The sequence below is a fragment of the Cinclus cinclus genome, chromosome 2 (genome assembly GCF_963662255.1).
Source record: "Cinclus cinclus chromosome 2, bCinCin1.1, whole genome shotgun sequence".
NCBI classification, from domain to species: Eukaryota; Metazoa; Chordata; class Aves; order Passeriformes; family Cinclidae; genus Cinclus; species Cinclus cinclus.
The window spans coordinates 107,287,587-107,300,916 of record NC_085047.1 but is presented as its reverse complement, the minus strand read 5'-3'; the positions used below and the strand labels follow the sequence as shown (position 1 = coordinate 107,300,916).

Below are 13,330 nucleotides of genomic sequence, written 5' to 3'. Positions count from 1 at the left end.
TCTATAAATAATTTTTAATGATCCCTCATATGTCTGTGACTGTTGAGTGTTGTTCAGATTCCTTTCTCTTTAACCTGGTAACAGTTATGATTTACTCCCTGGAAAATGATTTACTTTAATGAAAATTTATCTGGAGATTAAAAATCGCAAGTAAACATAAACTGTTTTCCATAGTATAAAAGATAACCTCCAAATGATTGTAACTACAAAGAAAACCCCTCAGTTTCATTAATGATTGTTCTGTAGCTCACCGTGTAACTGTGATAATCCATGGTTATGATGAACATAGAGGAGATGTACATTTATAATATGTTTTTATATATTCTTAACCTATGCCAAGGCAAGCTGGGAAAGAGAGACAGAAGTGATGAGGGCAACAAAAGCCTGTTATGAAACACTCCCCCTAACTCTCTTTCTTGTTTTTATCCCATTCAGAGGCATTTTGGGAATGTAGGATCCCATAAGTGAATAGAGTATAAGAAGTGACACAAAAAGGGTGATGAGAAGATTTCCTACAGGATGATGTATACTTTGTGCTGATATTGTCAGGTGTCTAATTATAAAGGGTTTTTTTTAAGGGTCCTATACAGAAGTCCATATATGTGATTTTGTTTCCCAGTGGCTTTAAAAACATTTTTTTTTGTTAGTAACTGTTCTCAGCCTCTTAAAAAATGGTGTAGAATAGATGGGGGATTATTCTACAAGGTTGATCTGAAACTTAATGGATAAATACAGGGTTTGGGGTGGGTTTTTTTTTCTCTTGTTGCTTTTCAATATCTATTGTGCTTTAAAAAAAATGTATGGGACAAACAATCTAAATTCAAAAATATGTCTTCAAACTGATTTAGTATCTTTAGTAACAAAGAAAGCAGTACAGAGGAAAATGCTGGGAGAAAAGTTGACAATTTTTCTTTTATTTTAATGCAAGTCCTGGTTATTTCAAGATGGTCTGTGAGAAGTATAAGACTAGAAAAAAGCCAGTCAATGAATAGTAGCAAAATAAATCATAGATCAAATAGTAGCAAAAGAAAACATTTCCTCTCTCTTGCTGCATCCACTTCCCTAAGTACAGAAAAACCAGAAACATATTTTCTACTTTTCAAGAGATTTATAATATTTATAATATAAATACAATTATTTTCAGGAAAAACTACTTGCATCTTGTTTAGTAGAGTGAGTAACTGTTCATTGAAGTGTTTCCCCCTTTGCCTCAAAAGATTTTGAGACAGACTGTGGGCTGATCACTATGATCAGGAGCTGTTTTAGAATGTTCCAATTTTTGTAGCTGAAGTGTCATCATTTCAGAAACTGTGATTGCCAGAGAAAGAGCATGATTTTGTCCATATGAAGACATTCTGAGTTCCAATGAGAGCATGGGAATATTGAGGGCTTTTGTTGTTCCTTCCTGCAGAAGTAAAGAGAATCAGCAGAGAGCTACCTTTGTGTGTTTACTTTGGACCAGCTGTTGCACTTAATCTCTCTGTATGGCAATTTACATCTGGAATTTAAAATTATATCACTGGTTATTCATTTCTTATAAATATTGATAGTGCAGCCAAGTCAGAGATTCCCTTCAGTTTATCTGAAGACACCAAGTCAGCTCTCAGGCAGTATATCATGTAAGGCAGAGAGAAATACTGCACTGTTGAGGTTCAACCCCAGCCAGCAACTCAGCACCATCAGCTCCACCAACCACTTGTTCTTCCCTACAGTGACGAGAAGAATTGGAAAGAGAAGCTAAAGCTCCTGGGCTGAGATAAGAACAATTTAATTATTGGGGGGGGGGGGGGGGTGGGGTGGGGGGGGATGTTGGAATTATACTAAATATGCTGCTAATATTATTATTAATATTATTATAGTTATAAGGAGAGGGAGAGGGAGAGGGAGGGAGAGAGAGTAACAGAACCCAGGAGAGCGGAGTGATTCACAATACAATTTCTCACCACCTGCTGACTGATTCCCAGCCAATTCCCAAGCCTGTCTTTAGAGGACAAAATTCCATAGCAGCACACCAAAGCTTTCCTGGTTCCTCACTCAGAATAATAAGAATATAAAGGGTTATGGATATATGTCAGCTACGTGTGAACTCTGATCTCAAGTGGTTTGGATGCCCATGTTGTAGCTGTAGGTTTGGTTATAATTTGAGCCCTTCTAGCCATTTGCAACAAAATTATTTCAGAGGCAGAGTTGCACACAGGTGAGCAACCTCCAGTACTGTGGGATCAATTTGGTTAAGAATATTTTCCACCAAGCCAGACAAAATAGTGATAGTAGGACGTAAGTTTGCATCTATAAAGATCACTCAAAAAATGTATATCCACATCCACATACCAGTGATCTACAGCAGACAAAACTTAGTACCTCTGTTCAGGAAGTCAAACTAAAAAGGTACATTTATTCAGAAGTGTTACTGGAAAAATGCTAAATCCCTTACCAGGGTGTTAAGCTAGCTGACAACCAGAAAAACTCAGGAAAGCAGTATTTAAAATACCATCTCAATGTAGTTTTCCCAACTGAATGTTATATCAGGTATTCCAGATTTAATATGCACATTCATCACTTTACTAGCATGTATTAATAACTTTAACTGGCACTGTAGAATATAGTACCTAGATTCTGAGAGAAAATTCCTCTAACCAGTAGTCCCAAAATTAATGAATACTATTTATTTTGAACTTGCATTTCAAAATTATATAAATAATAGTTGTTTTAAAAATTTAATTTTCATATCTGACATCCCTTTGTGTTCCAACTTTGTCTGAGGTTAAATTATTCTGCCTCTTTGATAGGTTCTTTATCAGCCCAAGTTAAAGCAGCTGAAGAAGAACTACCATTGAGAGCTTAAATTTATTTAGTAGCAAAAATTAAACATTCCAATAAAGTTTTGCAATTGTCCCTTTTTCATATTGGTAGAAGGGATATAAAACTCATGAAAAAGGTGCAAACTTTTTCCAGCATTAACAGGAAGATGCATGTAGTTCAAATTCTCTGTGATAACTGGTTGAATATAGGAAATTCAGGTAACTTCTTATTTTATTTTTTTTTTAATTTTATGAATCTACACTGTTAGAAAAGAGAAAATACAATTATAGAGAGAGAAGCACGTGAATTATAGAAGTAAAACCATTTCCTGATGCTTTGTCAGACAGTAGTCCAGGATAATTTTTTTATATCTCAGTGAGGTAACTTTAGATCACTGCAGTCTGCAGATAGAAATGTGATCTAGTGATCTATTGAACACTGAATGATACAGAGTTGCTTTACTTTTATTGTTCCTATACAAAATGCCTGGGGAACAGAAATGTGTTAGTTTATGCTCTGCTCTTACTGTGTGTGCTGTTATCTGAACATCTCAAAGCATTATTCTCACGCTGACCTTCACTATCTATCTCGTACTGTGAATAAGCATTGCAATTTAAAATACACAGATACTCATATAACGTGAATGATTCATTCCAAATTATGTAGCAAAGACTACACTTGAAGAAAACTCTGATATTCACACTCGCAGAGCCTCTGCAAACTCTGTATTCCTTGCATTGTATGGGATTGGGTAGTGCTGAATGAAGAGCTCCTGCGATAACTTCAATCACAGAATCACAGAACATTCTGAGAAGATAACTTAATTTTCCCCACCTTTTCTTCACGAACATTTGTATACTGCTATGTTTAAAAAACATTAGCTTTAAAAGTTCTCAGCATGACAGCAGTGTCCTGAAACAGAGGCTGGTAACTTTTCTCTTTCGTGTTGTTTTTTTTTTTTTTTTTAAAAAACCCTTAAAAACATCTTCCTGGCAGTATAGATGTTCACACATTTCTTGACTCACATCCTCTGACATTATCCCCTCAATTCAAAGCCTTCAGCTGACATGTACTTAAAAGAGCATCTTAACTTTTGTCCTGCAACAAAGCTCGTATAGGACAACTAGAGTTGGTGAGTCCACTGTCACTGATGCCACTAGTTCCTAAAAATCAAATTTGCAGGGACCAGCTTGCCTACTTTTAGACATTAAAAAATTAAAGCTTTTGTAACATTTAAATTTTCTAAGTTATAGGTGATTTACTGTTGTAGTCAGGAGAAATAGTTTATTCTGACCTTGCTCTGGTATAACAGATGTGCATAGGCAAGAGAGGAGAAACCAAATTCCAGAAATGCTGTGTCCGTGTTTTATGGAGGGAGTGTCATTTGCCTGTCCTCTGGGTGTCTAGATAAAAATAAGATTCATCTCCTCTTTAGGATACTTCCTTGACAAAGAATCTTTTGGTTATACACTCTGTGATTATTCTTATATCACAGTATAACAGATTAAGTTACAATTATTCAATTTAAATATATTTTTAAGTATTGTTATTATCTTTTAGTATTTTTAGGAGTATGCTGTAGTGTTTGTACTATATAGTTTTCCATTTACACTAAAATATAGTTATGGTTACTTCATGTTATTTTCTTACTGTTTGGACTCACTGTGAAGTTACACATGCCTGGATAATAAAGACTAAAGAGAAAGCATCTTTATTTTGGTTTTGTGCAGTAATGTCTTGTTCAATGTATGTATTTCTTTAACCCCTATGATTCTGTGCAATTTAGTGTATGCTGGGTCTGACACTCAGTTTTATTCTTCATGCTTAGACCTTCTTTTCTCATTCTAACTTCATACTTTTGTAGTGAGAAAGCCAAGCAGAGTGAAGTTTATAGATATGCTGCAGAAGAGTCAATGTAGCTAAATGTTTATTGTATGTTACCTGTACCAAAATTTAGAGTGCAAAGTACTGCATATTTTCTGGTGGATGTACTAGTATGCTTACAGATAAGAAGCACATTTCTGTAGGCTGAAAGAATTATGTGCCATAAGCTTTCTGTGCATCATAGAAGTGCCAGAAGATTCTTCATGATAAAAACTTAATTCTTTGCCCAGATCAATAAAATGCTATATTTTATCAAGCTGAGAGTTTCTCTAAAACATGAATTATGACTTTGAGTAATCCTTCAAATTGCTCTCCCTTTGAATATCTTTTTCATATCTGCGCTTGTGTTTTGTTTTTGTTTAAATTTCACTATTTGCCGAATATTGTTAGTATTAGAGTATTGCTATGTATTTATAGGAATCTAGATGTACAGTAGTTAAAAATGTGCCTTTCATGTTATGAAGGAACTGCATGAGAAAAAAATGTTTTATATGATTCTGCAAAGGCTATTAACTACCATGCTGCACACTGTAAATTGAATTAGAATAATGCTATAAAACATATCTTAGAATTGTGCTCTGAAGAACTGGAAAAAAATACATTTAGTTCCTGCAGTTGTATTCCATTTCCAAGTAATGTTGAATAAATGTAATGCTGGTTTTAAGCTAAAAGTGGTAAATAGGTCAATATAGTCTTTTCCAAGAAAAAGATTTTCTGTGTCTTATCATTTAATGCATATTGCTAGTACATTTAGCTGTAATTTCTATGTAATTGTTCTTTAGTTTAAAAAATTATTTCATTGAAGTTATTTTAAATTTGAAGAGTAGCCTAACCACAAGCCATGTTAATGCCCACATAGAATAAAGCTGGGAAAGAGATCACGTTCACTCTTCTGCAGCTGAATGTTTCCTGCTGACAGACCCCTGGGGCCATTCTAATGCTGCAGATTAAGCAGAGCCACGATGTGGAGAGTTCCTGTAGGTGGCAACAGGTGCAACTGAGGTGAAAATCCAGTCCATTTTTAAACTTTGAAGAAAATTGATGGATGAGCTTGTAGTGAGGCATTCAATAGCTTTCTCAGCTTTTGAATGAAAAATAAGACCTTTTTTTTTTTTTACCAAAATGGTTGGGAAAAGCAAATAAGATGTCAAAGGATTAAAAATACAATAGAAATATGGCAGTTCTTGAGACATTAGTCTCTCAGGGAGGATATTTTTTTCCCTGTAATGGTTTTCCTGCCTGTACTCTGACTGACTTTTTATGTTGTTACTATCTCTGCTGCAATTTAACTATATGCTTGTCAAAAAACATGTTAAGTCAGTGCCACTTGACAAAGCTTGTTGTGGTAGGTATTTGTTTTCTTTTCTCTATTGAACTGGGGTTTAGGGTGATACTTACCAAGGAGTACAAGCACTTGATGACAGGAAACAGGATTAGAAAGACAGATCAGCACTTGGGAATTTCATGAAATCCTCTGATTAATTACAACTTGATAAATTACGTCTGCTAGAATCTACTATCCTAGCCTCTCCCTAAATAACTAGGCAAGAAATCTATTAAGTTATGTGAATACCACCGCAGATGTGTAGATTTAACATAGGTGTGCATCAAAGTGCATTCATTACACTTGAAGTAACTCACATTACCAAATGACCTTACTAAGTATTTTCAGAGCTTAAAAAATTATTTATATATCATGTTGATGTTAAACAAATATCCACAGAATACAATAAGTACTAACCTGACAGTTTTGTGTTAATAAACAATGTCATACTTAGCTGCTCATGTTTCTAAATCCATACTTTGCTCAAGTTCAAAATAAAAAAAAAAATACATGAATACATGACACCTACATTGCACATGAATGATGATATAACAAGATCTGCTTTAATGTTTTTTCAGCATCAGAGTTGCTGAAATCTTTAGTGTTCTTTCCTAATCTGAGTCAGACCTTCTCCAATGATAAGATACCCTTTGTCTTTACAAACTGTATTTTATCCTGCAACTGATAGAGATCATCCTTGTAATTTACCACATTCAAATTGAAAATAAAATAATAAATTAAAAACAAAAAAAACACAAGGCCCACCACAAACTTTAGTGTTATAAGGGCTTAAGCTGTTGAACACAATCTCCAAATGTTTCAAGACATGAAAATTAATCATTGAATTTATTATATCATGCAAAAGTCAGGAACTATTTTGTGATTTATAAAAATAAACAAGTATTTCCACTGCAGTGTAAGAAAATAATCTTTTGCTAAAACAAAACCAGGGAATTACTTCTGATTTTCAATTGTGCATATTTTAGGCATAGTACTTTGAAAGAACTGCTTTTGCTTAATTTTGTATCAGACGGATTCCACTTACTACTTCTCAGGTGAAAATATATAAAAAAAAGAACCCTACCTGGCAAACATACAGTACAAGTTCTGTAGCTAATGTATTGGCATACTTACCTTGACTGGTACATGAAAAATATTTAGTGTGTCTTTGTTATATTTTGGTTTAATGATTTAGACTTGTTTTCTTCCAAAGTGTGCTGTATTTGATTATTTGTACTTGTGCAGGGTTTGTGATCGTGAAGCAGCTCTGGAATCAGCCCTAAGAATGCTGCAGCAATTCTACCTGGATCTTGAAAAGTTCCTTGCATGGCTTACAGAAGCTGAAACAACTGCAAATGTCCTGCAAGATGCTACACACAAAGAAAAGACACTAGAGGATGCAAAAATGGTTCGGGATCTCATGAAACAGTGGCAGGTATGCCAAGCACTTCCGTATAGAGGCACTTGATAAACATGAGAGTTTATCAAGCATATGTGATATTTATAGAAGATATGTAATTAGCAACAAGTTTATTCTTTGTAGCTTAAATGAATTCGTTTTTCTCCATTACTTTCAAATACATGAGAAATGGTAATTTGATAGTCTATTTTCAACACGCTCCATTGCAGTGATAAAAGGACATAATGATGCAAATTTTCATAGGAAACGCCTGGACAGTTCTCATACAGTTATTTTCCTCTGGGGGAAAAAATATCTTAAAGAGAGATAATATTTTATTTAGTGTTCCAGAGAATCCTGAGGAGAAAGAAAATTAATTAGTTGAGATGGTGCTGTTGAACTATGTTGTTAGACTTCCATTGTGTTTTTTTCACTGCAGTTTTTGAGAGGAATACAGGTGTGTCTGCTTGAAGTCTTAAATTTCTTATATGTGAGGTTGATTGGCTGTTTGGAAGGCAAGACCCTTTATTCTAGTATTGATAGAATCATATAATAGTTTAGGTTGGAAACGACCTTTAAGATCATCAAGTGAACCATTAACCAAGAACTGCCAAGGCCATCACTAAATCATGTCCTCAAGTGTCACATCTACACATCTTTTAGTAGCTCCAGGGATGCTGACTCAGCCACTGCCATGGGCAGCCTCTTCCAAAGCTCAGTGACCTTTTCAGTGAAGAAATTTCTTGCATTCACTCATAGTGCAAGATTTTGATTTTGAAAGGAAGTTCAAAAATGGAGATTTAAGGCACTGGATACTCTATATTTCAGTTTATTGATTGAAAAACATACTGTGAAAAACTTAGTTACAAGTGACTAAAAAAATAGAGTCAATTTATATAGTAGTTCAAGAATTTTTAGCTCTAAAATAAATTAATTTATTATGATGGGCAATATTTGCAGAACTCATAACCCAGTGCTCTGTATCAAGTCTTTATTGTGCAAGTTTTTTGTTCAAATACGTACAGTTCCCTGATAGTAGTGCAAATATTGTCTGTTTGCTAAAAATGGGTAATGGAGCAAAATTTTATCAATAGAACAATTCTATGATGACAGCTGAATGATCAGGAAAGAGAGTTTGGCTTTTCATTCTGTTTCTCAGGTATTGCTGCATTGATTCTTTCAGGCTCCACTCCCTGCTTGTGAGAGTTCTCTTTCACCATACACTTTGATGTGTAGAGATGAAAAGCAAGAATATGACATAAATGTGTAGTTTGCACACAGTGTATGCATAAAAAGGATTCAGACAAAAATGGAGCTTTACTAAGTCAAAGAGGTCTCAGAAGTATGTATTTATGCTCTTTGTGGAAAGGGGTTATTGCTCACTAATCTGTAAAATCAGCCACATAAAACATAAAGAGTGATAAGCCTTTTTTTTTCACTCCGTAACTTTCTGTGTCAGAAATAGACTTACCGTAAATAACACATCAGGCAATGACTGTATTCCAAGGAACTCACTATGCAAATGGTACATGTATCAAAACAGACATATTCATTACAGTCCATGTCCTCAATATGGTTTGTTATCATCCAGTATGTGTTGTAAAACTGCAAGTCCTCCCCAGCATGGAAAAAATCCTAAACACTTTCAGACAGGATTAGAGTTTTCCAAATTGTTTTGTTTTTTTTCCCTATATGAAGTTGTTGTTGTTTTTTTTTTCTCTCATCAAACAGGCTGAATTCAGTTCCTAGGTAGTAAAATAAAATGGTGCTTTCTGATTAAATATCAGTGTCTCATGAGTCTTTGGAAAGAACTTTGACTCCCAGGGTTTATTAGAATGCATAGAAGTTATGGTCAAATATAATAAATGGATTTAGAGCTGCAGTCTGTGTCTTGCTCTTTATGCAGTTCCATAGAGTTGAATAATGTGAAAATAGTCACTAGGATTCTTGAAATCTTACAATTCTGTTTTAATCTGATATTTTTAACCACTAGGTGTAAACCAGTATTTTGAAAAATAATTTTCTCCATGAGTAATGAACACCTAAGTTTCTGAGTTCTGTAGTAGCTTTGCATCCTTGTTACTACAGATGTTTATCTCACTTTTAGGTGAGATCTATCGGTTTTCTGCTTTACACTTTCAAACTTTATATCCTATTTCTTTAAACAATTAGGACAATAATGATGCTGTACAGAAACTTTTTATATAGCAGCAGTTGCTTGTGTAGGAAAATCTCATGTTTTAGGCATTTGTTTTCCTTTTCATGTTCAGAAACCATTAACTGAATTGTCACTAATAAAGATGAATCTTTCCTTAGTAGTTAGCAGTTCATTCAGTAGCAGAAGGAGAAAGGTGAGACTTATATAACTGCGCATTCTAATTACCCGATGATGTAATTATATTAAAATGTTGCATTATAAATACCCTGTTTGTTTGTACCAGCGTGTATTTGCATGCATCATTTGTCTGAAATGACAGCAGTGTAATAGTTGAGGTGATTCACACAGTTAGAATACTTTCTGGAGAATTTTCAAGGATGCAAATCCGTTACTCCAAGGAGTTGTGTAATTATGTCTGCTTCTTTTTCTTTTCTAGTTGAAATACATCATGTGTCCTCCTGAGGCCTGGTTTGTTAAGTAACCATATGAGTGAGATGAAAATTAATTTCACTTTCTGCTTTCATACCTCTAGTGATAGGAACTCTCAGCTGTGTTAATTATAATCGTGGGTCTGTTTACATGACACCAGGCCTGCTGGTGACAGATGGGGTACACATGTCCCAAAGTGGGGAAAGGATCTTTGCACAGGAGTTACCAAGGTTTAGTGAAGAGTAAACTGCATTTGAAGGGAGAAAGATATAAAACCCCGCTTACTTAAGATAAGCCTGGGAACAGCAAGTTTGGGGGTCTGTGTGCTAGTGAGGTCCTTTGGTCCAACAGCTCAGTGGGGCTGGAGTTCCTTGTGGCTGCAAAGACAGAAGTTATTGATGAGTAAAACACCATGGAAGAACCTGGGAATGGTCATACAGGAATTAGGAGTTCTCCTTGAAAGAAAGTGGGGGGGTCAGTAGCCCAATATCCACCTGCATCAGGGCACACAGAAGAGACAACCAACAGGAGGAGCTGGAACCCACTGGGCAGCTGGAAAACCATCCATCACAGAGATGTGGATGATTTGCATGCCCAGAATGTGCAGTGGATCAATTCCTTAGAAGAGACAGGCAAAAAAGTAGAGGTGGTCTGACAGCCCTGTATGGAAGGGAGTGTTTTGACTGTCTAGAGCTTGATACTAGTGACAACTGGGCAGAGTGTTTACAGGTAAAAGTCAGGGGAAGGCCAAAAAGGCAGATATTCTGGTGAAGTCTGTTACAGACCTCCCACCAGGATGAAGAGAAGACGCATTATTCTGTAAGCAAGTGGGTGAAGTCTCATAGTCACTAGTCCTTTTTCTCATGGGGAACTTCAACTTACCAGATGTCCGCAGAAAATTTAGAAACACAGCAGAAAAGAGGCAGTCCAGGAGGCTCCTGGACTGTGGAAGAGAACTTCCAGAGCATTCTCCTTGAGAAACCAGCTGCTCATGGCTTGGATGGGTGTGCTCTTTGCTGGGTAAAAACTGGCTGTGGGGCTGTGCCCAGGGAGTGGAGTCACATCCAACTGGCAAACAAACCCCAGGGATGCTCCCCAGGTCTCAGCTTTGGGCTCAGTCCTGGTATATGAGGAGTGACTGAGGGAAATGGGGAGAAAGCTTGGAGAAAAGTCAGCTCAGGCTTTCAGCTGAAAGGAGGCTGTAGTGAGATGGGAGTTGGTCTTTTCTTCCAAGAGGAAATGGCCTCAAGTTGTGCCTGGGCATGTTTAGATTTGGTATTAGGAAAAATTTTCTCATAGCAAAATTTGTCAAATGTTACAAGCACTGGCTTCCCAGGGAAGTAGTTGAGTCACAATCCCTGGATACCATGTCACTTAGGGATGTGTTTTAGTGGTGAAATTGGTGGTGTTAATTGTTGGACTTGATTACTTTTGAACTTTTTTCCAACCTTAAGGATTCTATGATTGTATGAAGTACTTTTCTGGTCTTTCTTTTTAGCAGTAATAGTATGTGACACTTTATGCAGCTTATGTGATATTAGATACAATTTTGGAACAAGTGTGGATTTATCCTTTTTACTTTATGAATGCAATCAGTTAATATTAAGCCTGTAGATGAATATAATCACAAACTTTTTTCACTAAAATCTGATGAAAAATACTGCATGGGACACCTAAGTAAACAGTAACTGGAGAAAGCTTTTGTACTATATACACATCTTTAAAAAATGTTTCTGAAATAATCTACGATGACTGACAAATTATTGGTAGTACAAACCTGATCAAAAGTATGCCAGAATATGATAAATGAAGCAAAGTTAATACTTTGGCATGAAATACATAGCAGATTTATTTTTATTGCCACCTTCATGCTCACTTAGCCTATGACCTAAGTAGTTTTCCATTAGAGGCAGGAGTTTTGCTGCTCATAATGTGAAAAATATGCAGTGCCTCAAGTTAAACCTCAGAATATACAGTATGGGCAGCACCCTTATTTTCTCACAGTGATGTTTTTATCTAAAACAAGGAACATAAACAGCAGGCAAGGCACTCTTGTCTCTTCTATTCCTATCAATACTTCAAAGGTGCTCATTTGTTTTTAAGGTGTCCAGGCAGCTGGTTTTTTACAGCAGTAAAAAGCTGAGGTAGATACATATTCCTGACACTCCTCAATTATTTATCAGGATGGGTTCTTTGAGAGATAAAACATTGTTTCCAAATTTATTTCAAATATAATTTATATATCATTTTCCAGCACAGTTCATTTTGTGAATGATCTATGGATTAGATGATGAATCTCACTAAAATAGAAATGAGAATATATCTGTAATATTCTTGCTCATTTCAATTGAATTTACTAAGAAATATTAATTAATTTTCAAGTGCCTCCATTCTCTGTTCTGAAACACTTTGCCATTCTCCATTCTAAAACACATTTTCAGTCACTTCTTACAATTCTTCCCTGAAAACTTTAAAAATAATATATAATTTTCTTCCCTTACATGTTTGTGTTTTTTTTTTTTTTTGAAAAGTTTAATTCGCCATTTTTGCCTTTTATACTAACTTCTTGCCAGTTCTAAAATAAAATCTGTTCTGCAGTACCTGGAATAGAATAGCAGCTGTCAGTGCCATCTCATTTCACTGAGTAATAGAAGAGAAATTCCAAAATCTTGGGTTTTAAAACAATTGCTTTTACATCCTAATTTGAGAAAGGACTAGATAGCATCTCAGAATAATTTTTTCCTCAGAGCAGATTCTTCAAAATATTGGTTAATTTTACTTTGAAAACACATGGTCACAAATTTGTCAGTATTTTATAATTAGCAGTCACAAGGAAGGGGATTAATGTTCCTTTGTTGTTAACAGCAAGTTAAACTGTGAATACTCTGAATACTTTCACGGGAGATTCAGGTGCTGATTCTCAGCAGGGATGATGATTATAACTGTTCTTCTTAGCTGGACATCAAAGAGAAGTGGTCAGAAATCAGCAATAAACTAGATAGATAGATGCCACTACTTTTTGTCAGGTGTTTTGCTTCAGTTTGCTTAGTCTGGATGGTCTGTATCATAAAAACAGAAATGTATTGCTGCTGCAGCTTGTCCATGAGTTGATGCATTAATGTGTATTTTGCTTCTGCCCTCTGTTTCTGAACTTAAAAGAAAAAACCCTTATCAGCACTAATTTTATTTTGGGAGGTAAGAGGCTTGTTTTATCAAGATATCTAGTACTCTGGTATGAGAATGAGATGTAAGTACTCTTAAAACTTATTCTCATGAAAATAAATATCTCTATATTGTCAGAAATCTCACGTATAAAGTATGTTTCCAAATAAGA

General features: G+C 35.4%; 1 protein-coding gene across 4 annotated transcripts in view; it reads left to right on the top strand.

Moving 5' to 3' along the window:
• The window catches only part of DMD (dystrophin), a 767,992-nt gene that overhangs the window by 526,524 nt on the left and 228,138 nt on the right, over window positions 1–13,330 (top strand). For all 4 annotated transcript variants that reach the window (XM_062488103.1, XM_062488102.1, XM_062488105.1 and 1 more), the window contains one exon: window positions 7,256–7,445. In XM_062488103.1, coding sequence (XP_062344087.1) covers window positions 7,256–7,445 — 190 coding nt within the window. The remainder of the gene's footprint in view (window positions 1–7,255; window positions 7,446–13,330) is intronic.